Here is a 24320-nt window from a genome sequence, read left to right on the forward strand (position 1 = left end):
GTGAGGTCAAAAGAGGAGAGGAGTGGAAAGAAGGAGGCAGAGAGGAATGAGTCAAAGGTAGACATGGGGAGGTTAAAGTCACCCAGAACTGTGAGAGGTGAGCCGTCCTCAGGAAAGGAGCTTATCAAGGCATCAAGCTCATTGATGAACTCTCCAAGGGAACCTGGAGGGCGATAAATGATAAGGATGTTAAGCTTGAAAGGGCTGGTAACTGTGACAGCATGGAATTCAAAGGAGGCGATAGACAGATGGGTAAGGGGAGAAAGAGAGAATGACCACTTGGGAGAGATGAGGATCCCGGTGCCACCACCCCGCTGACCAGAAGCTCTCGGGGTGTGCGAGAACACGTGGGCAGACGAAGAGAGAGCAGTAGGAGTAGCAGTGTTATCTGTGGTGAGCCATGTTTCCGTCAGTGCCAAGAAGTCGAGGGACTGGAGGGACGCATAGGCTGAGATGAGCTCTGCCTTGTTGGCCGCAGATCGGCAGTTCCAGAGGCTACCGGAGACCTGGAACTCCACGTGGGTCGTGCGGGCTGGGACCACCAGGTTAGGGAAATGCAGTGGAAATGTTTTTTGGGGGGATTCAGTTCATTTGCATGGCAAAGAGGGACTTTGCAATTAATTACAATTCATCTGATCACTCTTAATAACATTCTGGAGTATATGCAAATTGCCATCATACAAACTGAGGTGGCAGACTTTGTGAAAATGAATATTTGTGTCATTCTCAAAACTTTTGGCCACGACTGTAGATGGGTGAGAATTGTTATTTTTAATCCATTTTGAATTCAGGCTGTAACAACAATGTGGAATAAGCCAAGAGGTATGAATACTTTCTGAAGTCACTGTACATTTCAGTACATACACACAAAGTTGGTCACATGGGGGAGAGCTGTTGTAACGTGAGGTGTTGCATTATTTGTTTTTTTGAAACCATTTTTGCTGTTAACTTGCGCTATATGAGATGGAAGGGAGTTCCTTGCAATCATGCATCTGTATCAGAGGAGGCTGCTGAGGGGAGGATGGCTCATAATAATGGCTGGATTGGTTATTCCATTAGCTACAGCTATTACCACAAGCCTGCCCTCCCCAATTAAGGTACCACCAAGCTCCTGTGCGCTGTATAATACTGTAGATATGTCGGGACCAGTTTATTATTGGTCACCCATTCTAAAACTGACCGCAACTCTATGTTTAGGGTTGCAGTGATTTCACTGTATGTGGTTGCTGACACATATAGGGTTGAATCATCAAAGGTTGCACTGAAATCTAACAGTATAGCTCTCACATTCTTGTTATCAATTTATTTTTAACAAATCATCAGTCATTTGTGTCAGTCTAGTACATGTTGAGTGCCCTTCTCTTTAAAACCTCACTAGGGTTGGGGGCACTATTTTCACCTCCGGATGACTGATTTGACTGCTAGGATATGCATATACTTGGTAGTAATTGATTTGGATAGAAAACAATCTAAAGTTTCCAAAACTGTTAAAATAATGTCTGTGAGTATAACAGAGCTGGCAGGCAAAAACCTGAGGAAAATCCATCCAGGAAGTGGGATTTTTTTATGCTTGTAGTTTTATATTGAATGCCTATACAGTATCCCGTGACTTAGGACTCAAATTGCACTTCCTATGGCTTCCACTAGATGTCAACAGTCTTTAGAAATTGTTTCAGGCTTGTATTCTGAAAAATGAGGGAGTAAGACCACTCTGAGTAAGTGGATAGTGGAAAGTCCCCAGACCTGTTTGCTGTGCACGACCGAGAGCGCGCCTTTCTTGTTTTTCTTTTATATTGACGAAGCTATTGTCCGGTTGAAATATTATTGATTATTATGACTAAAACAACCTGAGGATTGATTATAAACATCGTTTGACATGTTTCTACGAACTTTACTGATACTTTTTGGATTTTTCGTCTGCCTGTTGTGACTGCCTTTGAGCCATAGGATTACTGAACAAAACGTGCCAACAAAACTGAGGTTTTTGGATATAAAGAGGGACTTTATCGAACAAAACAAACATTTATTGTGAAACTGGGAGTCTTGTGAGTGCAACCATATGAAGAACATCAAAGGTAAGTGATTAATTTTATCGCTATTTCTGACTTTTGTAACTCCAATACTTGGCTGGTAACTGTTTGTAATGTTTTGTGTGCTGGGCGCTGTCCTCAGATAATCGCATGGTATGCTTTCGCCGTAAAGCCTTTTCGAAATCTGACACCGCGGTTGGATTAACAAGAAGTTAATTTTTAAGCCGATGTATAACACTTGTATGTTTTATGAATTTTTATTATGAGTATTTCTGTTTTTGAATTTGGCGCTCTGCAATTTCACCAGATGTTGGCCAGGTGGGACAGTACCCATATACCCATAAGAAGTTTATAAGAATTCTGAAAGTCTATATTGGTCAAACATCATTTTTTCCAACAGTTTGCTAAGAACTGGCAGCAAGCTGATAGGTCGGCTGTTAAAACCAGTAAAGGCCACTTTACCATTCTTGGGTAGTGGAATGACTTTGGCCTACCACCAGGCCCGAGGACAAATATTGATCAATAACAATAGTTTTTTCCACCTCTCTCACAGTAACAAAATTCACACTTAGAATGTTTTCTTTTCATTACTTGTTTTTTATACATGAATACGATGGTTTACTGTTCGTTCTTGGCATTTCCTGCCTAAGTTTGCCCACTTTGCCAATGAAGTAATCATTAAAATGGTTGGTTATTCATCACAAAAGCATTTGATGTTGCCAATCTGATTTGAGGAAAGATGGAGTTGAATTTGTATTTCTGCCCATAATTTAAAGTACTAAAGTTTGTTTTCTATAATTCTTTATATCATTGATCTTGGCCTCATAATAAAGTTTCTTCTTCTTTGTCTCACATAATTTCTCAATTTGCAGTCAGCCAGTCAGATTGCAGGCAGCCAGACTTATTAGCCACTCCTTTCAACCCCCATCTCTTTCATCCATACAGTTTTTTAATTCCTCATCAACCCATGGAGCCATAACAGTTCGAACAGTCCGTTTCTTAACTGCTGCATGTGTGTTAATAATTGGAAGAAGCAATTTCATATATTCATCAAATGCAGCATCTGGATGCTTCTTACAAATATTTGTGTATGATCTCCAGCTTTTGGAACCTTTGCTTTCCTTGATATTGCCACTATATTGTGTGCATCCAATGGGTACGAATATAGCTTTAGAATATAGTTCTACAGTATTAGTAAAAATGTGATCATTACATGAGGATTATACAGTTCCTGTAGTGTTTGTAAACACTGTGGTAGGTTGATTAATAACCTGAACCAGATTACAGCCACTGGTTACAGAGAAGCTTCCTCTTGATGAAAACCAGTCAATATTCAGGTCCCCAAGGAAGTAGCCCTCTCTGTTTACATCACAAGCTATCAAGCATTTCACCACATTATCTAGATACTGACTGTTAGTACTTGGTGGCCTATAACACCCTAAAATAATAAGCTTTAGATGAGGTAGGTGAACCTGGAACCACAAATCAAATCAAGTTTATTTTATATAGCCCTTCATACATCAGCTAATATCTCAAAGTGCTGTACAGAAACCCAGCCTAAAACCCCAAACGGGAAGCGATGTAGGTGTAGAAGCGCGGCGGCTAGGAAAAACTCCCTAGAAAGGCCAAAACCTAGGAAGAAATCTAGAGAGGAACCAGGCTATGAGGGGTGGCCAGTCCTCTTCTGGCTGTGCCGGGTGGAGATTATAACAGAACATGGCCAAGATGTTCAAATGTTCATAAATGACCAGCATGACCAGCACAACACTTCAGCAACACTTGATATGAGATCTTCTCTAAGCGTTACAGGGATATGACTCTGAATGTATACAGCAACACCTCCCCCATGGGCATTCCTGTCTCTTCTATAGATGTTATCCTTGTATTGCTTCTGCTGTATCATCAAAGGAATTACCTAAGTCTCAGAAATGGCTAATGTATGAATGTTATCTGATGTTAGAAAGTTACTGAGTTTATTAACATTATTTCTAAGGCTACATATATTACCTGGGTAGATGATCAGAGATAGACATTGTCACGACTTCCACTGAAGGTGGCTCCTCTCCCTGTTCGGGTGGCGCTCGGCAGTCGTAGTCGCCGGTCTACTAGCTGCCACCGATCCTTTTTCCTTTTCTTTGGTTATGTCTGTCTTGTGTGTCACCTGTGTTCTATTTGGTTAATTAGGGGGGGGGGTATTTAAATCTCGCCATTTCTTCCGGGTTTTGTGCGGGATTGTTTCGTTTGATGTCATTCAGTTTTGGGGTGCGTTTTTAGGTTCTGTTGTACAGGTGGTTTGAGGCTACTGTTGTAGTCCTGTTTTTCCTGTTCTTTGGACCTTGTTTATTAAACGCCCTTTTCGGAAACTTGCTTTCTCCTGCGCCTGACTCTACACCCACATCTCCTTTTGGAGAGACCTGACAAACATAATATGGAAAATAACAAACAAAGCAAGTGAAAGTAAAAACATTATTCAGCAGTCCATAAATCATTTGGTTTGTGTACGTGTGTGTGTGTGTGCTGCGGAGTTGAAGCTATGAACCCTCAGGCTTGGCTCTCTCATCCCTTCCAGGCTTTTGGGAGAGAGGGTGGACATTGAGCTTGTCATGGCGGATGTAAGCAATGTCCCCACAAGTTCTGACAGCTTTCATGGCTGGGATAAGTTATTTCCTCTTCTGGTGCACAGCTTCAGGATAGTCCTAGTTGAGGAAGATGTACATTCCTCTCACGTTTAGGCTCTTTCCAGAACAGCTACCTTGTCCTTGAACCTCAGGAACCTGACCACTTGTCACCTGGGCCGGTGATGGGTTTCCCAGTCCTGTGGGTGTGCTCCCCCTCAATCTTCTTGTGGTCCATCTTTAGTTTCTCAGTGATCATTTCACTCACTTTGTCCTTAGACTCCGTCCAGGTCTCTTGGGGATTCTGCAATTCCGTCCACAACGTTGTTCCACCTTGATTGTCCCTCGAGATAATATGATTTATCATGGATTCACATACAGAACTGATGTCCTCTCAAAAATGAATTACAGATTGCTGTCATCTTGCTGTTCTCTTGTTTAAACTCATCGAGCTGACCCTGTGAGAACTGCAAACTGTTCTTCATGTCCTTGACCTCTCTGGTCAGATCATCCATTCTTTTGTTAGTTGACGGTATTTCGACACAACACTTGAAGTTATTTTATTGTTGTTGTAACAACTGCTTGTCAAACTATTTTTGTTAGTTTAAAAGATCGTTCAAACACAACTGTCCTCAACGGTACTTCCACCGGCTTTGGTCTTTGTAATGATAGCAACATAGGTACGCTGTTACTCCTCACAGTTCCAGACAGCGCAGGTCACAAGGCAGATGGGAACAGCAACAAACAGCAGGGATTCAAACAGCCACACTCCCAGGACAATTCGTAGTCCTAGCCACAAGGGCTGTGAGCTGTGTTCAAGCTGCTGAGATAACCTGGCTAGCTTGATAGCTAACTGACGTTAGTTCGAAGCTAGGCTAGTGTATGCGCCAACAAGGGAACAATGAGCTACTTCTCTGGAGCAAAATAGACTTGCTATTGTTCCCTGTAATACAGTAAACGTCCTACACCTTAATGTGATGTAATACACTAAGTATACCAAACATTCGGAACACCTTCCTAATATTGAGGTGTCAAAAGGGTTCCACAGGGATGCTGACCCATGTTGACTTCAATGCTTCCCACAGTTGTGTCACGTTAGCTGGATGTTCTTTGGGTGGTGGAACATTCTTGATACACATGGGAAACTGTTGAGTGTGAAAAACCCAGCAGCGTTACAGTTCTTGACATAAACCGGTGTGCCTGGCTACCCTGTTCAAAGGCATTTATATTTTTTGTCATGCCCATTCACCCTCTGAATGGCATACATACACAATCCATGTCTCAATTGTCTCAAGGCTTAAAAATCCTTATTTAACCTATCTCCTCCCCTTCATCTACACTGATTGAAGTGGATTTAACAGGTGACATCAATAAAAGATCATAGACTGACCAAGTGAATCTAGGTGAAAGCTATGTCATGGAAAGAGCAGGTGTTCTTAATGTTTTGTATACTCAGTGTCCAGTATGTTGACAACTTTTTGAAAATGACAGAATTACAAATCATTTCTCCAAAACGAAATATGTGATGATATTAGTTGGCAGGGGTCTTTACTGCTACATTATTGTGTTTTCATCTATTTCTAATATCTTTTAAGTATTTTTATGGTAGGTGTTGTCTAAGTCCCCTTTTTCATCTGTTTGACCAGCAATCAAAGCCTTTGCTTATTCCTATTTTTTGTATATAAAATGGTTGAAATATGTATATATGCCTACATTTCCCAAAAATATAGACTCTTACCTTTCATTTGACACCCAATTTGACATGATCCTATGATTTTCACGTGTTGGTGCTCATGGATCCTTTTACATGGAAATGCCCATTTGTTATTAGTCTGCAATCCATGCTGGCGAAGAGACTCTAAAGCGGCTGGTCACAAATCCTGACCCTGGATCAGAAGCCGTTGCTCTTCCTTCCCGAGTCAGAACCAGGACCGAACCACAAGGGACAGAGACTCCACCACCACACAGAACACAACCAGTGGACAGGTGGACTGAACAACCTCAGTCCTGGTGGTCATCAGATAGACAGAGGCTCCAGTCAGGGATCCAGTCTGCAGCCCAGACTCTTCTCTTCACAGTCTCAGACTTGTCCCAGTCTCTTGGTGCTCTCATCTGTCCGCATCTGGTCGTTGGGTAGATTAGATCCGTCTTGTGCCGCTCCCGATGCTACAGTGTCCTACCCTCCCTGGCTGGCCTGGAGATATGCACCCCTCCGCTCTCCAGATTGACCACAGCTTTTGCATCAAGGCACTCTATGTTGCTCAATCTTTACACACATCTGCATTGTTTGTGTGTGTGTAACAAAACAATATTCATCTTCAAACAATATGGTAGCGGGCCATAATGCATAAACATAAATCCTAACAGGTACAGTCCAATAAATGATGGGACTACACACACAAAAACATTGTTGACCATTTAGGCTTTAAAAAATTAAGCATAAATCACATAGAAATACTTTCAATTATCATTTGTATGATAACTAGTATAAAATATATCGATAATTGTGGACATTTTCCATTATTTTGGCACTAATTATTTACAAAGTGTACAGGACTCTTATTCAGGATTCCAAAAATACGTGACTCGGAAGTACTTAGTTCTTTTTGTCTGCGTCACAGGTGATGGACCACAGAGTCCATGTAGTGCCTTTGGTCGGACTTTTGCGCAAACAACAAAACCGCAGTGTCCAATTACAATTTATACGTTAGCATTTTTAATTCGCGTTGGAGATAGGATTTGGTTGACATATGTTATTTAGGCAACGCTAGCTAGCTGCTAACAATGACTAACTATATGGTTTTTCACACTCAAATAGCCTCCGTCATGGAGGTGCTGGCGAATGCAGCCGTGGCAGAGATCTGTAAACTCGTAGACGACGACTATGCAGTGTTTCGTTTGGAAATAACTCAAAGCCAGAAAGAAAACAGGACATTGCGGAGGAAACTACAGCTACTGGAACTGAAGGTGGCACGGGAGCGCGCAGAGAGGACAATGCGAGAGCGCGTCCCCGCCAGTCGTACCAGTAGTGTCAAGATCCTCGATCGGTACAGAGGAATGGCAAGAGGTACATTTAGCAGAAGGCCAAGACTGCCGGCCATAACGCCCTGTTCCCCTCAGCGCACGTGTGGCTTTACATGTGTTAAGCACATATGGTAGACCAAAATTGGGTGTTGGTCAGTTTTTGGATTGCAAGGAATAATTCCACTGATTCCATAGTTATCTTGAACAAAGACACTATCATATTTTAACCAGATTCTTGATTTACAACATTTCCTATTATTTACTAATTGAAAACAATATGATGCATGGAACATAAATCGATCTATAAATAGTATATCAAGAAGTTATGAGAAGTGTTACCTTCGTGTCAAACCTGTCAATAGTGTACCTAACTATCTATTTTCCCCCAATCACTGTCAGGTGAAGGACATCTCACTGGAGGCCACAGGAGCTTTGTGAAGCCAGTGGAACACACTACATGGAGAGATGACCAACCAATCACTGTTGATGAGAGGAGTGTAACCTCAACCCATCAAGTTATCATGATAGAGGTTAGTGGAATAGTGTTGCATAAAAAAGTGTTACTTTGTAAATCAAATGTGGCCTGTTTATTTCAGAAAGGCTCCCCTCAGCTATTCACTTCCTTACAGTGCATTTTCTACATTTTGTTACATTACAGCCTTATTCTGAAATTGATTACATTGTGTTTTTCCTACATCAATCTACACACCATACCCCATAATGGCAAAAAAATATATATATCTCATTTACATAAGTATTCAGACTCTTTTCTCAGTACTTGGTTGAAGCCTCTGTCAGCGATTACAGCCTTGAGTGTTCTTGGGTATGACGCTACAAGCTTAGAACACCTGTATTTGAGGAGTTACTCCCATTCTTCTCTGCAGATCCTCTCAAGCTCTATCAGGTTGGATAGGGAGAGTCGCTGCACAGCTATTTTAAGGTCACTCCAGAGATGTTCGATCGGGTTCAATTCCGGGCTCTGGCTGGGCCACTCAAGGATATTCAGAGACTTATCCCAAAGCCACTCCTGCGTGGTCTTGGCTGTGTACTTAGGGTCGTTGTCCTGTTGGAAGATGAAACTTAACCCCAGTCTTAGGTCCTGAGCAGGTTTCTAACAAGGATCTATCTCTCTTACTTTGTTCCGTTCATCTTTTCCTCGATCCTGACTAGTCTCCCAGTCCCTGTCTCTGAAAAAAATCCCCACAGCATGAATCTGCCACCACCATGCTTCACCGTAGGGATGGTATTGGCCAGGTGATGATCGGTGCCTTGTTTCCTCCAGACGTGACGCTTGGCATTCAGTCTTGATTTCATCAGACCAGAGAATCTTGTTTCTCATGGTCTGAGAGTCCTTTGGGTGCCTTTTAGCAAACTCCAAGTGGGCTGTCATGTGCCTTTTACTGAGTTGCTTCCGTCTGGCCACTCTACTATGCAGACCTGATTGGTGGAGTGCTGCAGAGATGGTTGTCTTTCTGGAAGGTTCTCCCATCTCCACAGAGGAACTCTGGAGCTCTGTCACAGTGATCATTGGGTTCTTGGTCACCTCCCTGACCAAGGCCCTTCTCCCCCAATTGCACAGTTTGGTCTTGGTGGTTACAAACTTCTTCCATTTAAGAATGATAAAGTCCAATGGGGACCTTCAATGCTGCAGAATTTTTTTGGTACCCTTCCCCAGATCTGTGCCTCGACACAATCCTGTCTCGAAGCTCTACAAACAATTCCTTCAACCTCATTGCTTGGTTTTTGCTCAGACATGCACTGTCAACTGTGAAACCTTGTATAGACAGGTGTGTGCCTTTCCAAATCATGTCCAGTCAATTGAATTTACCACAGGTGCACTCAAATTAAGTTGTAGAAACATCTCAAGGATGAACAATGGAACCAGGATGTACCTGAGCTCAATTGCTTTATAGCAAAATAAGGTTTTTATGTTTTTTATTTTTAATACAAAAATGTCTATAAACCTGTTTTCGCTTGGGCATTATGGGGTGTTGTGAGTTGATTGAGGACATTTTGAATAAGGCTGTAACATAAAAAAAAATTGGAAAAAGTGAAGGGGTCTGAATACTTTTCGAATGCACTGTACATCTACATCCTCATTTATTTTGTGAGACTTCCCTATGACATTGTTATTCAACTCATGTACCGGTAATAACCTCCTCTCTTCTTGTGTCAGTCTGCAGATGCAGAAGCTGCAGGTCCTGGGGTTAAGCAGGAGATGGCTGAAGGAGAAGAGGACCCACGGCACAGCAGAGACATCCAGACTGCAGTGGCTGGAGCGCCCCCTGTAGCCACAGAGGACCCCACCACCGCCCCAGTGCAGCCCTGCAGCATCACAGAGGTCAGTGGAACGCCGGACACCATCTTCAAGACAGAGACATACCCCAAGACTTCAACGGGGCTGGGGCGACTGGGCTGTCCTCCTGCTCCCCACTCAGAGTATTTACTTTATGGTAACCATAGCCCGACAACGGTTTTGTCCCGTCAGGACCCAAGTGACTCGTTACAGACTGTCAATGATCCGTCCTGTACATACGCTACAGAGACACAGATGATACCTGGTGACATGCCTGTGGGCTTAGATACACAGACTAATCCAATGAGAGGGAACTGGAACCAGTACAGTAGTAGTGTATATTCTGAAAAGTGCCTGGATGAGAAAAGGGATGGTCTGGCCTTAGATGATGTGACTGTGAAAGTGGAGGATGACGCTCTGAAATGGAATGAAGACGAGACTCATTTAGGAGAAGGACACTCGCAGGGCAACAGCAGTGACTTCTTAGACTACAGGGAAAGCTTGGAGACAAATCTAAATGTTGGGACCCACTCCCCTTTACACGCGTTCAGGGATCACAACCCAGTGTCCACGTCAATGGGGCCTTCCGATTCACACAGCCATGTCCTTTTCGATCAGGTATTGGATTCAAACGACAGGGTTAGAGCCCAGGCTCTGGGTGGGGGAGCAACATCAGGAAAAAGTAAAGAGAAACGGTTCCTCTGCGCGTTCTGTAACAAAGGCTTCAGCTGCCCCCAGAAGGTGGAGATCCACCAGAGGGTCCACACAGGGGAGAAACCCTACAGCTGTACCCAGTGTCATATTCGCTTTGCCCAGGCTGGTGACCTGAAGAGGCACCAGAGGGTCCACACAGGGGAGAAACCCTTCAGCTGTACCCAGTGTAACATGCGCTTTGCCCATGCTGGCAACCTGAAGAGACACCAGAGGGTCCACACAGGGGAGAAATAATACAGCTGAGAAGAGATTCTACCGCCAGCACCAGCTGAAGATGCACCTGAAGGTCCACACGGGAGGGAGGTGGTTCGCACTGCAGGACAAGGTTCTCAGAGAGGAGTTACCTCAGGATACAACAGCAGAACCATTCCACTCGATAGCTTCTGACGTTTAGATCAAACCCTCCATTAAAGACAAAGATGAATTGTCAAAATATCCGCAGTTGCATTTGGAATTACGAGTAACATATTTTAGTGTTGAATATTCGGGAGGAATGTTGCTTCCAGACGTGTGATATACACTGAGTGTACAAAACATTAGGAACAACTGCTCTTTCCATGAATGCAGGTGAAACCTACAGTATGACCCCTTATTCATGTCACTTGTTAAATTCACTTCAATCAGTGTCGATGAAGGGCAGCAGACAGGTTAAAGAATATTTTTTTAAGCCTTGAGACAATTGAAACATGGATTATGTATGTGTGGCGTTCAGAGGGTGAATGGGCAAGACAAAAGATTTAAGTACGGGGTATGTTAGTAAGTGCTGGGCGCAACTGTTTGAGTGTGTCAAGAACTGCAACGCTGCTGTTGCCCGTGTGTATCAAGAATGATCCAACACCCGAAGAACATCCAGCCAACTTGACACAACTCTGGAAGCACTGGAGACCATTTGAGTCCATGCCCTGACGAATTGAGGATGTTCTGATGGCAAAAAGGGGTGTAACTCCATATTAGGAAGGTGATCCTATTGTTTTGCGTACTCAGTGTATAAGGCATATATAAGCCTAAAATAATGTGTTAGTACTGTATGGGCCAGTGGTTCCCAACTCCAGTCCTCGAGTACTCCCAACAGCACACATTTGTTGTAGCCCCAGACAAAAAAAAACAGTTGAATCAACTCATTAACTATGTTTCCATTAGTTTGCCCAGAGATTTTTCATTGACATTTAAAAAGTTTGCGTAGAAAATAGATGTGACAGTTGCCTATTGCAGTGCGTTTCCATTGAACTGTCTTGTCGATCAAAAACAGCAGACGTAATATGACTTCACATCAAGAAAAAGTATCAGTCAAAAGTTTGGACACACCTACTCATTCAAGGGTTTTTCTTTTGTTTTGACTATTTTCTACATTGTAGAATAATAGTGAAAACATCAAAACTATGAAATAACACGTATGGAATCATGTAGTAACCAAACAAAACAATATATTTTAGATTCTTCGAAGTAGTCACCCTTTGCCTTGATGACAGCTTTGCACACTCCGAAATATCACATATCACATTTACATAAGTTTTCAGACCCTTTACTCAGTACTTTGTTGAAGCACCTTTGGCAGCGATTACATCCTTGTGTCGTCTTGGTTATGACGCTACAAGCTTGGAACACCTGTATTTGAGGAGTTTCTCCCATTCTTCTCTGCAGATCCTCTCAAGCTCTGTCAGGTTGGATGGGGAGCGTCGCTGCACAGCTATTTTCAGGTCTCTCCAGAGATGTTCGATTGGGTTCAAGTCCGGGCTCTGGCTGGGCCACTCAAGGACATTCAGAGACTTGTCCCAAAGCCACTCCTGCATTGTCTTGGCTGTGTACTTTTTAAATTAAAATGTATTTAACCTTTATTTAACCAGGTAGGCTAGTTGAGAACAAGTTCTTGTTTACAACTTCGACCTGGTCAAGATAAAGCAAAGCAGTGCGACACAAACAACAACACAGAGTTACACATGGAATGAACAAACATACAGTCAATAACACAATAGAAAAAGTCTATATACAGTGTGTCAAATGAGGTAAAATAAGGGAGGTAAGGCAATAAATAGGCCATGGTGCCAAAATAATTACAATTTAGCAATTTAACATGAGTGACAGATGTGCAGAAGATACATGTTCAAGTAGAGATGCTGGGGTGCAAAGGAGCAAAAATAAATAAATAACAGCATGGGGATGAGGTAATTCGATGGGCTATGTACAGGTGCAGTGATCTGTGAGCTGTTCTGACAGCCGGTGCTTAATGTTAGTGAGGGAGATAAGAGTCTCCAGCTTCAGTGATTTTTGCAATTAGTTCTAGTCATTGGCAGCAGAGAACTGGAAGGAAAGGCGACCAAAGTAGGAATTGGCTTTGGGGGTGACCAGTGAAATATACCTGCTGGAGCGCGTGGTACTATGGTGCTGCTATGGTGACCAGTGAGCTGAGATTAGGCGGGGCCTTACCTAGCAAAGACTTCTAGATGACCTGGAGCCAGTGGGTTTGGCGACGAATATGAAGCGAGGGCCAGCCAACGAGAGCATACAGGTCGCAGTGGTGGGTAGTATATGGGGCTTTGGTGACAAAACAGATGGCACTATGATAGACTACATCCAGTTTGCTGAGTAGAGTGTTGGAGGCTATTTTGTAAATGACATCGTCGAGGATCGGCAGGATAGTCAGTTTTACGAGGGTATGTTTGGCAGCATGAGTGAAGGATGCTTTGTTGCGAAATAGGAAGCCGATTCTAGATTTAATTTTGGATTGTAGATGTTTAATGTGAGTCTGGAAGGAGAGTTTACAGTCTAACCAGACACCTAGGTATTTGTAGTTGTCCACATATTCTAAGTCAGGACCGTCCAGAGTAGTGATGCTGGATGGGCGGGCAGGTACGGGCAGCGATCGGTTGAAGAGCATGCATTTAGTTTTACTTGCATTTAAGAGCAGTTGGAGGCCACGGAAGGAGAGTTGTATGGCATTGAAGCTCGTCTGGAGGTTAGTTAACACAGTATCCAAAGAAGGGCCAGAAGTATACAGAATGGTGTTGTCTGTGTAGAGGTGGATCAGAGAGTCACCAGCAGCAAGAACGACATCATTGATGTATACAGAGAAAAGTGGTACTTAAGGTCGTTGTTCTGTTGGAAGGTGAACCTTCACCCCATAAAGGCCTGATTGGTGGAGTGCTGCAGAGATGGTTGTCCTTCTGGAAGGTTCTCCCATCTCCACAGAGGAACTCTAGAGCTCTGTCACTAACCATCGGGTTCTTGGTCATCTCCCTGACCAAGGCCCTTCTCCCCCGATTTCTCAGTTTGGCCGGGCGGCCAGCTCGAGGAAGTCTTGGTGATGCCAAACTTCTTCCATTTAAGAATGATGGAGCACACTGTGTTCTTGGGGACCTTCAATGCTGCAGAAATGTTTTGGTACCCTTCCCCAGGTTTTTCCTTCGACCTTATGGATTGGTTTTTGCTTTGACACACACTGTCAACTGTGGGACCTTTTATATAGACGGGTGTGTGCCTTTCCAAATCATGTCCAATCAATGAATTTACCACAGTTTTTTTACTACAATTTTTGTAGAAACATCTCGGATGATCAATGGAAACAGGATGCACTTGAGCTCAATTTTGAGTCTCATAGCAAAGGGTCTGAATACTTATGAAAATAATGTATTTTTGTTTTTAAATTTGCAAAAATGCCTAAACCTGTTTTCAGTTTGTCATTATGGGGTATTGTGTGTAGATTGCTAAGATTTTTTTTCAATTTAAAATTACATTTTAGAGTAAATCTGTAACGTAACAAAATTTGGAAAAAGTCAATGGGTCTGAATACTTTCCGAAGGCACTGTATATAGCAACACCCCCCCCCCCCATAAGCATTCCTGTCTCTTCTATAGATGTTATACTTGTATTACTACTGCTGTATCATCAAAGGAATTATCTAAGTGAGTCTCAATTTTTTTCTTTTTTTTTCTTTTTTTATTTCACCTTTATTTAACCAGGTAGGCTAGTTGAGAACAAGTTCTCATTTGCAACTGCGACCTGGCCAAGATAAAGCATAGCAGTGTGAACATACAACAACACAGAGTTACACATGGAGTAAACAATAAACAAGTCAATAACATGGTAGGAAAAAGAGAATCTATATACAATGTGTGCAAAAGGCATGAGGTAGGCAATAAATCGAATAATTACAATTTAGCAGATTAACACTGGAGTGATAAATCATTAGATGATCATGTGCAAGAAATGGCTAATATATGAATGCTATCTAATGTTAGCAAGTTATTGATTTCATTATCCTTATTTCTAAGGCTACATATATTAATGAGTATTTTTTTGCCCTTTCTTGGGTAGCTTCTCAGAGACATACATAATATGGAAAAGAACAAACAAAGAAAGAGAGAAAAAAAACATTCAGCAGTCCATTAATCAATTGGTGTGTGTGTGTTTTCTGTGGGTGGACAATAAGCCTGTCATAGTGGATGTAAGCAATGTACCCACACGCTTTGGCAGCTTTCATGGCTGGGACAAGTTATTTTCTCTTCTGGCGCACAGCTTCAAGAACTTGAAGAATTTTGAAGAGAATAATAGGCAATTGTTGGTTAACCCAGGTGTGGAAAGCTCTTAGATTTACCCGAAAAGGCTCAAAGCTGCCAAAGGTGATTCTAACATGTATTGACTCAGGGGGTTAAATACTTATCTAATTATGATATATTAGTGTTTTATTTTTCAATTTTTTTAAATAAAAATGTTAGAATTTTTCTTCCACTTTGACAGAGTATTTTGTGTAGATCATTGAATTTTTTTCAATTGAATCAATTTTTATTCTACAAAATGTGGAAAAAGTCAAGGGGTGTGAAAATGTTATGAAGGCACTGTATATGATGTTCCCAAATGCTTATTTTATAACTTCCATTCAACTACATAATTTCTTTCCCAAGACACTTAATAAGAAAATGAATGTAGTTTATCATGCAGATTTGTAGTTTAGACATGTATGTGTGGTTTTCATATGGTGTACTTTAAACTTATCTATGTTCAATAAACACAAAATGGGACTTTTCATTCTAAGACTTTCATTGAGACTCTCTTTTGTATACATATTTAGCATACAGTACACCTGACAGCGCTTTATAACTAAATATACAATGAGCTCAAAGTATTGGGACGGGTACACACAATGCCGTCTGGGGTACGACAAATAAAAATGTGATTCACTTTTTTTTTTACACATTTTTGGGACATTTTCGGTCCATTTTATAATTAACATTGGGGTGAGTTTTTTCTTTTTCTTGACTGAGTAGCCTCGTTTCACTGCCAAAAATGAAATTAAACCATCTAGTGTTAAGCGAAATAACAACACAATGTCAAATACAGGTAGCCTAGTCAAATAATTAACATCCAATCACATAAAATGTTACTCTCTCGCGGGAATTCCACTAACGGTCAGTATGTAGCCAAACGTAGCTGCTGCTCATGTTGGTATCTACTGATGGCGCAAAAGCCATGACAGGGAGACATAGTGGAGTGGTAACGCACGTGCATGACCGCTTGAAAAACGTTTTGGACACTGCAGTGAAAATGGTTAACTTCGTTAAAGCAAGGCCCCTGAACTCTTGTGTATTTTCTGCATTATGCAACGATATGGGCAGCGACCATGTAACGCTTTAACAACATACAGGAGTGTGCTTGTTATCAAGGGCTGAAGTATTGATAATTTTTTTTTAATTGAGAGATGAGCTTAAAGTTTTCTTTACTGTTAGGATTTATGTTTATGCACTATAGGCTGTTAGCATATTGGTTGAAGAGGAATAGTGATTTGTTACACACACACACACACAATACAGAGGGGGTGTGTGTGTAGGTGTGTAAGGACTGACCACCACAGGCCATAAAAGCTGTGGACAGTCTGGAGAGGGGAGGGGTGCATCTCTCTAGACCAACCAGGAGTTTAGAATACTGGACAATACCATATTAGGAACTGTTTCAGTGTAGAATCGACAGACACAAGATGGATCTGCTCTACCCGACAACCAGATGTGGAGAAGGAAAACGCCAAGGGGCTTGGACAAGTTCGGGGGCCCACAAAGGAGGAGCAAGAGTATTAACCATGCTAAACCTCTACTATGATAGGCCAAATGGACAAGTTGAGAATAAAATTGTCATAGTATAAAACTACTATTTTGAGTACATTCCACAGTTCTCGGATCTACCCTGCGCGGAGATCCAGTGAACCCGTATATACGAAAATTGCATTTACCATTTATCGTTTGAGTTTAATTAAAATGCTTAAAATATATTCGGTGACTATGAATCACATTTTGTCCTGATGCCAGATTTGAACTGACGCTAATCTCTTTCATTACTGACCATAATTTTCAGTTGTCTGCATGATGACGATTGAGGCTATGATTAAGAAGTTGGAGCTCTTCTGTCTGCATTAACAAGGACAACACACAGTTCTTCCCATCATTGTATGATTTTGTTTGTGCAAATGAACTCAAGCTTACGGACAATGTCATGTGATATAGCGAAGCACCTGACTGAGGGAGTTGGGTGCGCAATTACGCAGGTACTTTCCTGAAACGGATGACACCAACAACTGGATTCGTTATCCCTCTCATGCCCTGCCTCCAGTCCACTTACCGATATCTGAACAAGAGAGCCTCATCGAAATTGCAACAAGCGGTTCTGTGAAAATGGAATTTAATCAGAAGTTTTGACAGATTTCTGGATTGGGCTGCACTTAGAGTAGCCTGCCTTGGCAAATCATGCTGTTAAAACACGGATTCCCTTTGCAACCACGTACCTATGTGAGAGTGGATTCTCGGCCATCACTAGCATGAAAACTAAATACAGGCACAGACTGTGTGTGGAAAATGATTTAAGACTGAGACTCTCCAATACAACCTAACATTACAGGGTTATGTGCATCCTTTCAAGCATACCCTTCTCATTAACCTGTGGTGAGTTATTCACAATTTCCGATTAACAAATAAGGTTTTATATGTAAGATGGTTAAATAAAGAGCATAATTATTTATTATTATTATATTATTATTTGTGTCCTGGTCCTATAAGAGCTCTTTGTCACTTCCCATGAGCCGGGTTGTGACAAAAACTCACACTCATTCTTATGTTTAATAAATGTATCGTATAGTGTGTGTGTGTGTGTGTGTGGCAGGCTTGCAATGATGGCAAAAACATTTGAGAGTGATCTGACCCTGGTGCCAGAGGGGGTACGCAGCTGGAGGTTGAATGTTTGAAGGGGTACGGGACTATTAAAAGTTTGGGAACCACTGTTTTAGCACATTCGATTGTAAATTATACAATGACTTTGAGGTTAAAGTACAGAATGTCAGCTTTAAACGGAGGGTATTTTAATCCATATCGGGTGAACCGTTTAGAAATGACAGCACTTTTTGTACATATTCCCCCCATTTTAGGGGACCAAAAGTAATGTGACAATAAAAGTGAAAAAATTACAGAAGCACAAAAATCATACCCCCACAAAAATGTGTCACTGTCCCAATACTTTTGGAGCTTACTGTCCCTACACATACCCATACACTAACAAACACCTATTGTAAAATAGTTTAGTCAGATTTGTCTGACTTTTGACTTATCTTAGCTGACCTATTTTTACCCACAACATCATATTTATGTCCACCATGATGGGTTTAACAACAATTAAGTAATTATTTAACTACGGCATAGGACTCAAACGTCTGTGTGTGTGTGTGTGTGTGTGTACGTACATACCTGAGGGAGGGTATGTCTGTGTAATCTGTATCACATGTCTCTTCCAGGAGGAGGAGTGTGAGGAGGGTCTGGGGAACCCTGAGGGGACCATGGTCATGGAGGACAACCAGACTACACCTCCTGAACCCACAGAGGAACCAGCTGAGCAGCACAGGACCACACACAGTCTCACTGAGGTGAGCCCACTGTGAACTACTGTCTGACTGGTATTAGGTCAGGTCTTAAATAATTTTGTCTTAAGTGTGGGACCATGCCATTGAATTCTTTGACCATTAGTATAGTATCAAATCAACTAACATGTTTGCATTGTACTCATAGCAATCCATCATTGCCCAATCAGAAGATGTTCCATAGAAGTGTGCTCATATCAGATTTCTTGATCCAACATCCTCTCACTCTGTATCTCTTACAGTCAGTAGACATGGAGGATGGGGAGCCTGATCTGCTGCTGGTCAAAGAGGAGACAGTAGAAGACGGACCAGAGAGCATTGACCTGCTGAGTGGACTTAAGATGGGGGAGCAAGATAAGGGAGAAATACATATAGCCTCCATACAGTAATATATATTCAAATAGGAATAGTGATGCACCTGGCTTTTTTATTTTTCTTCATTCAGAAAATTAAATCAATAGAACTTATGTTTACATACAAAAACACACAATGTATGAACTTGACCAGGTAATTGACAAATAAATCTCCATATGTAGAGTTCTCTGCCATGTTTATCAAGTCTATTTTGTAATCTCTTCCTGCAGGTGATTGGCTGGAGGCTAACAAAGGAGACTGGGCGGCCATCTTGGATTCCCAGACTGGTGCAGCCAAGGGCCCGGGGGATGACATCACTGAGCTGGCCAGGACCAGAGGTGACATAGTGGAGGTCAGTGGATGGGACAGCATCTTCAACTCTGGGCTGGGGAATAACACTGTTAACCACAACCAGAAACAGACTGTCGAACACAAAACAACCGATCATAGTCTCCATGACAACAGATTGGCTGAGACCAGGGTGAGGAGTAGAATTGGTCTGCGGGGACAGGGAGATGTCCGTATGCGGCGGGAGAGAACAGACACAGACTCGGCTAGCGATGCTCCATCCTGCTCCTATAGTTGTGATTCAGAGAGACTGATGGCGCCTCAGGTTAACCCCCTAACAGGTGCTGCCTTCAGCCTGCCTTCTATAGGATCTATCAACTGGAACTTGGACCCTGAGACAACACAGACACTCCCTGGCCTTCATCCTACTCACACTCTCCTGATGTTGAACCAGACCTCAGACAATGCCAGTGCCTCAACACTAAATGGCTTCACAAGCTCATTGACAAATGATAGTAGAAGTAACGCTATCAGTAGATCCGGTGGCAAAGAGAAGCTCTTCCCATGTTCGTTCTGTGGGAAAGCCTTCAGTTTCCCCAAACAGGTGGAGATCCACCAGAGGATGCACACGGGGGAGAAACCGTTCGGCTGCCACCTGTGCCGGGCCAGTTTCTCCCACTCGTCCAGCCTGAAGAGGCACCAGAGGGTCCACACAGGTGAGAAACCCTACAGCTGCCCCCATTGTGAGAAGAGGTTCTCCCACCAGCACCAGCTGAAGAGGCACCTGAAGGTCCACACAGGAGAGAGGCCATTCGCCTGTACGCACTGCGGGAAGAGGTTCTCAGAGAGGAGATACCTCAGGATACACCAGCAGAAAATGCACACAGACCATGAAGAGTGTATAGTGTAATGTAGTACTAGTTAGTTTGTAGTTAATTATGTTGGTTGTGGATGTATAAGGAACTGGATGAGGTGAACTGAGGAAAGAATGAGTATGATGAGGCAGAGTAAATAATATGGTGATGGTTGGTGTGATGGTGTCTGTAAAAATGCTTCACTGATGAAAAGTGACAACCTGTCGTGTTGTTTGATGCTGGTGTTTTATAATGAAGAAATTATAGTGCCTTAATTCATGTTTATCTGACTAAGTATTGAACACATTTATTTTAGTTATTGAACTGCAGCAGGTATAGTGGATTTACATCCGGTAACGGAATTACTTCATGGGTCCCTGATCTATACTATACAGAAATGCATAATTATGGCTATGAATATAATTTGCTTCATGGTGATGTTTCCTGAATAGGTACACAAAGGTAGAGAAATATGTCATATCCGTAAATTGCATATTTGGGTATTATTCTATACACTGGCTATTATTGTCCTTCCTCAAACAAGACCACATTTGGATGGCTATGACCAGACAAAATCTGAAACCATCATAGTTTATACTGTACTGTTCTCTACTGTGCTCTACTGTGCTCTACTGTGCTGAACTCCACTCTACTTTACTGTTCTGTACTTTACTGTTATTACAGGCTTAGGTTTTTCCATTTATACACTGCTCAAAAAAAGAAAGGGAACACTAAAATAACACATCCTAGATCTGAATGAATGAAATATTCTTATTAAATACTTTTTTCTTTACATAGTTGAATGTGCTGACAACAAAATCACACAAAAATTATCAATGGAAATCAAATTTATCAACCCATGGAGGTCTGGATTTGGAGTCACACTCAAAATTAAAGTGGGAAACCACACTACAGGCTGATCCAACTTTGATGTAATGTCCTTAAAACAAGTTTAAATGAGGCTCGGTAGTGTGTGTGGACTCCACGTGCCTGTATGACCTCCCTACAACGCCTGGGCATGCTCCTGATGAGGTGGCGGATGGTCTCCTGAGGGATCTCCTCCCAGACCTGGACTAAAGCATCCGCCAACTCCTGGACAGTCTGTGGTGCAACCTGGCGTTGGTGGATGGAGCGAGACATGATGTCCCAGATGTGCTCAATTGGATTCAGGTCTGGGGAACGGGCGGGCCAGTCCATAGCATCAATGCCTTCCTCTTGCAGGAACTGCTGACACACTCCAGCCACATGAGGTCTAGCATTGTCTTGCATTAGGAGGAACCCAGGGCCAACCGCACCAGCATATGGTCTCACAAGGGGTCTGAGGATCTCATCTCGGTACCTAATGGTAGTCAGGCTACCTCTGGCGAGCACATGGAGAGCTGTGCGGCCCCCAAAGAAATGCCACCCCACACCATGACTGACCCACCGCCAAATCGGTCATGCTGGAGGGTTGCAGGCAGCAGAACGTTCTCCACGGCGTCTCCAGACTCTGTCACGTCTGTCACATGCTCAGTGTGAACCTGCTTTCATCTGTGAAGAGCACAGGGCGCCAGTGGCGAATTTGCCAATCTTGGTGTTCTCTGGCAAATGCCAAACGTCCTGCACGGTGTTGGGCTGTAAGCACAACCCCCACCTGTGGACGTCGGCCCTCATACCACCCTCATGGAGTCTGTTTCTGACCGTTTGAGCAGACACATGCACATTTGTGGCCTGCTGGAGGTCATTTTGCAGGGCTCTGGCAGTGCTCCACCTTCTCCTCATTGCACAAAGGCGGAGGTAGCGGTCCTGCTGCTGGGTTGTTGCCCTCCTACGGCCTCCTCCACGTCTCCTGATGTACTGGCCTGTCTCCTGGTAGCGCCTCCATGCTCTGGACACTATGCTGACAGACACAGCAAACCTTCTTGCCACAGCTCGCATTGATGTGCCATCCTGGATGAGCTGCACTACCTGAGCCACTTGTGTGGGTTGTAGACTCCGTCTCATGCTACCACTAGAGTGAAAGCACCGCCAGCATTCAAAAGTGACCAAAACATCAGCCAGGAAGCATAGGAACTGAGAAGTGGTCTGTGGTCACCGCCTGCAGAACCACTCCTTTATTGGGGGTGTCTTGCTAATTGCCTATAATTTCCACCTCATGTCTATTCCATTTGCACAACAGCATGTGAAATGTATTGTCAATCAGTGTTGCTTCCTAAGTGGACAGTTTGATTTCACAGAAGTGTGAATGACTTGGAGTTACATTGTGTTGTTTAAGTGTTCCCTTTATTTTTTTGAGCGGTGTATTTTGAGGTTGGACGTTACCTCATTGGTCAGTATGTGTTCAACCTGTGCTGGTCTGTCATCTCATTAGTCAGGTGTTTCACCTGTGCTGGCACAGGTGATATTTAAGAGCGGCTAGCCCAGTGCTCCAGATGTCTTGAGAGATGTGGAGGGTTAACACCTTTAGTTGGCTCTCCCTATTTGATTTATAAACAATCCTTTATCTGATCTTCACTGTTTTTGTTTTGCTCCACTTTTTTGCTTCCTGTCTTTAAAAACCTCTTAAGGATCTATCCCTTTTTTTCTTCCATTTTCACCTAAAATGACCCAAATTTAACTGCCTGTAGCTCAGGACCTGAAGCAAGGATATGCATATTCTAGATACCATTTGAAAGGAAACACTTTGAAGTTTGTGGAAATGCGAAATTAATGTAGGAGAATATAACACATTATATCTGGTAAAAGATAATACTAAAAAACATGCGTCATCTATGAAATGCAAGAGAAAGGTCATACATTGAGATAGGATTCTAGGTGTAATTTAGATGTTTTCCACAAGATGGCAGCAGTGTGTGGAATTGGTTGTTGTTAAGTTTGGTGTAGGCTTTAATTTAGTTTGCCTTTTCTGGTGCAATTTTAATGGTCGCTCATCGTGGGTGTCTTTTAGGTCCCAGTTGTTGTTGCTCGTCAACTTTCAGTGGACACCCCCATGAGTGTCTTTCAGAACCCCTCCTAGAACGTCACCTGTTTCTCTTTGGTTTTTGTTCGTAACCCCCTCCTGTTTGAGCAACAATTTTTGGTTTCTTACTGGGGAACGTAACAAAATGGGTGCTCGTCCGAGATGCCCAGGAGAATGGTAGTCGCTATAATTTTTTACTCTGAAGCTCTGCTTTGCCCAGATATTAGGGTGTTCAAAATACACTTTTGTGGTATAGTTTCTATCACTGAAATCCACCCTGAGGGCTTCGAAGATTGGTGGAATGATTTTGAAAAGTTGCATAAACACAGGTAATAAAAAAAGCCATGGACTTTAAGTTGGAAGCATTTATGGAAAAACATACATGGAAGATGCTAGATACATGTACGAAGAAGAATCTGCTCGTCATTGCAAAGCATTATGACATCAAAGTTGCACATGCCGATTCAAAAACAGTATTCAAAGAGTCGATACTGCTTTGGTGGAGGAGGAAGAAAAGTGTCTTACGGGTGGTAGAGTACACCCAATACATGTGCGACTGCGAGAGGTAGAACTAAAGGCAAAAAGGAAACTGAAACTAGAGCTAAAGCACAAGGAAAGAGAACGTGCAGCCGGACAACAAGAACGTGTGCATGCCATTCGATTAAGAGAGATGGATCTGGAAGCACTCCGAATCCAGTCAGGCCATCCTGCACCCTCAACAGAGTTTGATCTCGGTCGGAACAGCCGACTTGTACCGCCCTTCAATGAAAAGGAGGTGGACCTATATTTTACTCGGTTTGAGCGAGTAAAAAAATGGACCTGAAAATGGACCTGAAATACACAATATATACGAAAGTCTGTGGACACCCATTCAAATTAGTGAATCCGGCTATTATCGCCACACCCCTTGCTGAAGGGTGTATAAAATCGAGCACACAGCCATGCAATCTCCATAGACAAACATTGACAGTAGAATGGCCTTACTGAAGAGCTCAGTGACTTTCTGCCCTGCTAGAGTTGCCCCGGTCAACTGTAAGTGCTATTATTGTCTAGTCTAGGACCAACAATGGCTCAGCCGTGAAGAGGTAGGGCACACAAGCTCACAGAATGGGACTGCAGAGTGCTGAAGCTTATAGTGTGTAAAAATCGTCTGTCCTCGGTTGAAACACTTACTACCGAGTTCCAAACTTCCATTGGAAGCTTCATGAAATTGGATTCCAAGGCTGAGCAGCCGCACATAACCCTAAGATCATCATGCTCAATGCCAAGCACTGGCTGGAGTTTTGTAATGCTCGCCGCCATTGGACTCTGGAGCAGCG

The 24320-nt window shown here is 42.7% G+C and overlaps 2 protein-coding genes across 3 annotated transcripts; both read left to right on the forward strand.

Annotated features, from left to right (window-relative positions):
* Nucleotides 1–7253: 7253 nt before the first annotated feature.
* On the forward strand, nucleotides 7254–19236 carry LOC129841472 (gastrula zinc finger protein XlCGF48.2-like). 2 transcript variants are annotated; one of them, XM_055909758.1, is made up of 6 exons: nucleotides 7254–7712; nucleotides 8069–8199; nucleotides 9846–10010; nucleotides 18445–18573; nucleotides 18810–18952; nucleotides 19152–19236. In XM_055909758.1, exons 1-6 carry the CDS (start codon nucleotides 7430–7432, stop codon nucleotides 19153–19155), a joined length of 855 nt encoding a protein of 284 aa, XP_055765733.1. In that variant the 5' UTR covers nucleotides 7254–7429; the 3' UTR covers nucleotides 19156–19236. The 2 variants fall into 2 exon arrangements, with proteins under 2 accessions (XP_055765733.1, XP_055765731.1); XM_055909756.1 differs by lacking the exons at nucleotides 18445–18573; nucleotides 18810–18952; nucleotides 19152–19236 and having other exon boundaries at nucleotides 9846–15699.
* Nucleotides 19185–22556, forward strand: LOC129841475 (oocyte zinc finger protein XlCOF8.4-like). The gene is made up of 2 exons (XM_055909763.1): nucleotides 19185–19273; nucleotides 19387–22556. The coding sequence occupies exon 2, from the start codon at nucleotides 19445–19447 to the stop codon at nucleotides 20117–20119; it is 675 nt and encodes a 224-aa protein (XP_055765738.1). The 5' UTR covers nucleotides 19185–19273; nucleotides 19387–19444; the 3' UTR covers nucleotides 20120–22556.
* The last annotated feature ends 1764 nt before the right edge of the window (nucleotides 22557–24320 follow it).

The sequence above is a fragment of the Salvelinus fontinalis genome, chromosome 42 (assembly GCF_029448725.1).
Source record: "Salvelinus fontinalis isolate EN_2023a chromosome 42, ASM2944872v1, whole genome shotgun sequence".
NCBI lineage: Eukaryota > Metazoa > Chordata > Actinopteri > Salmoniformes > Salmonidae > Salvelinus > Salvelinus fontinalis.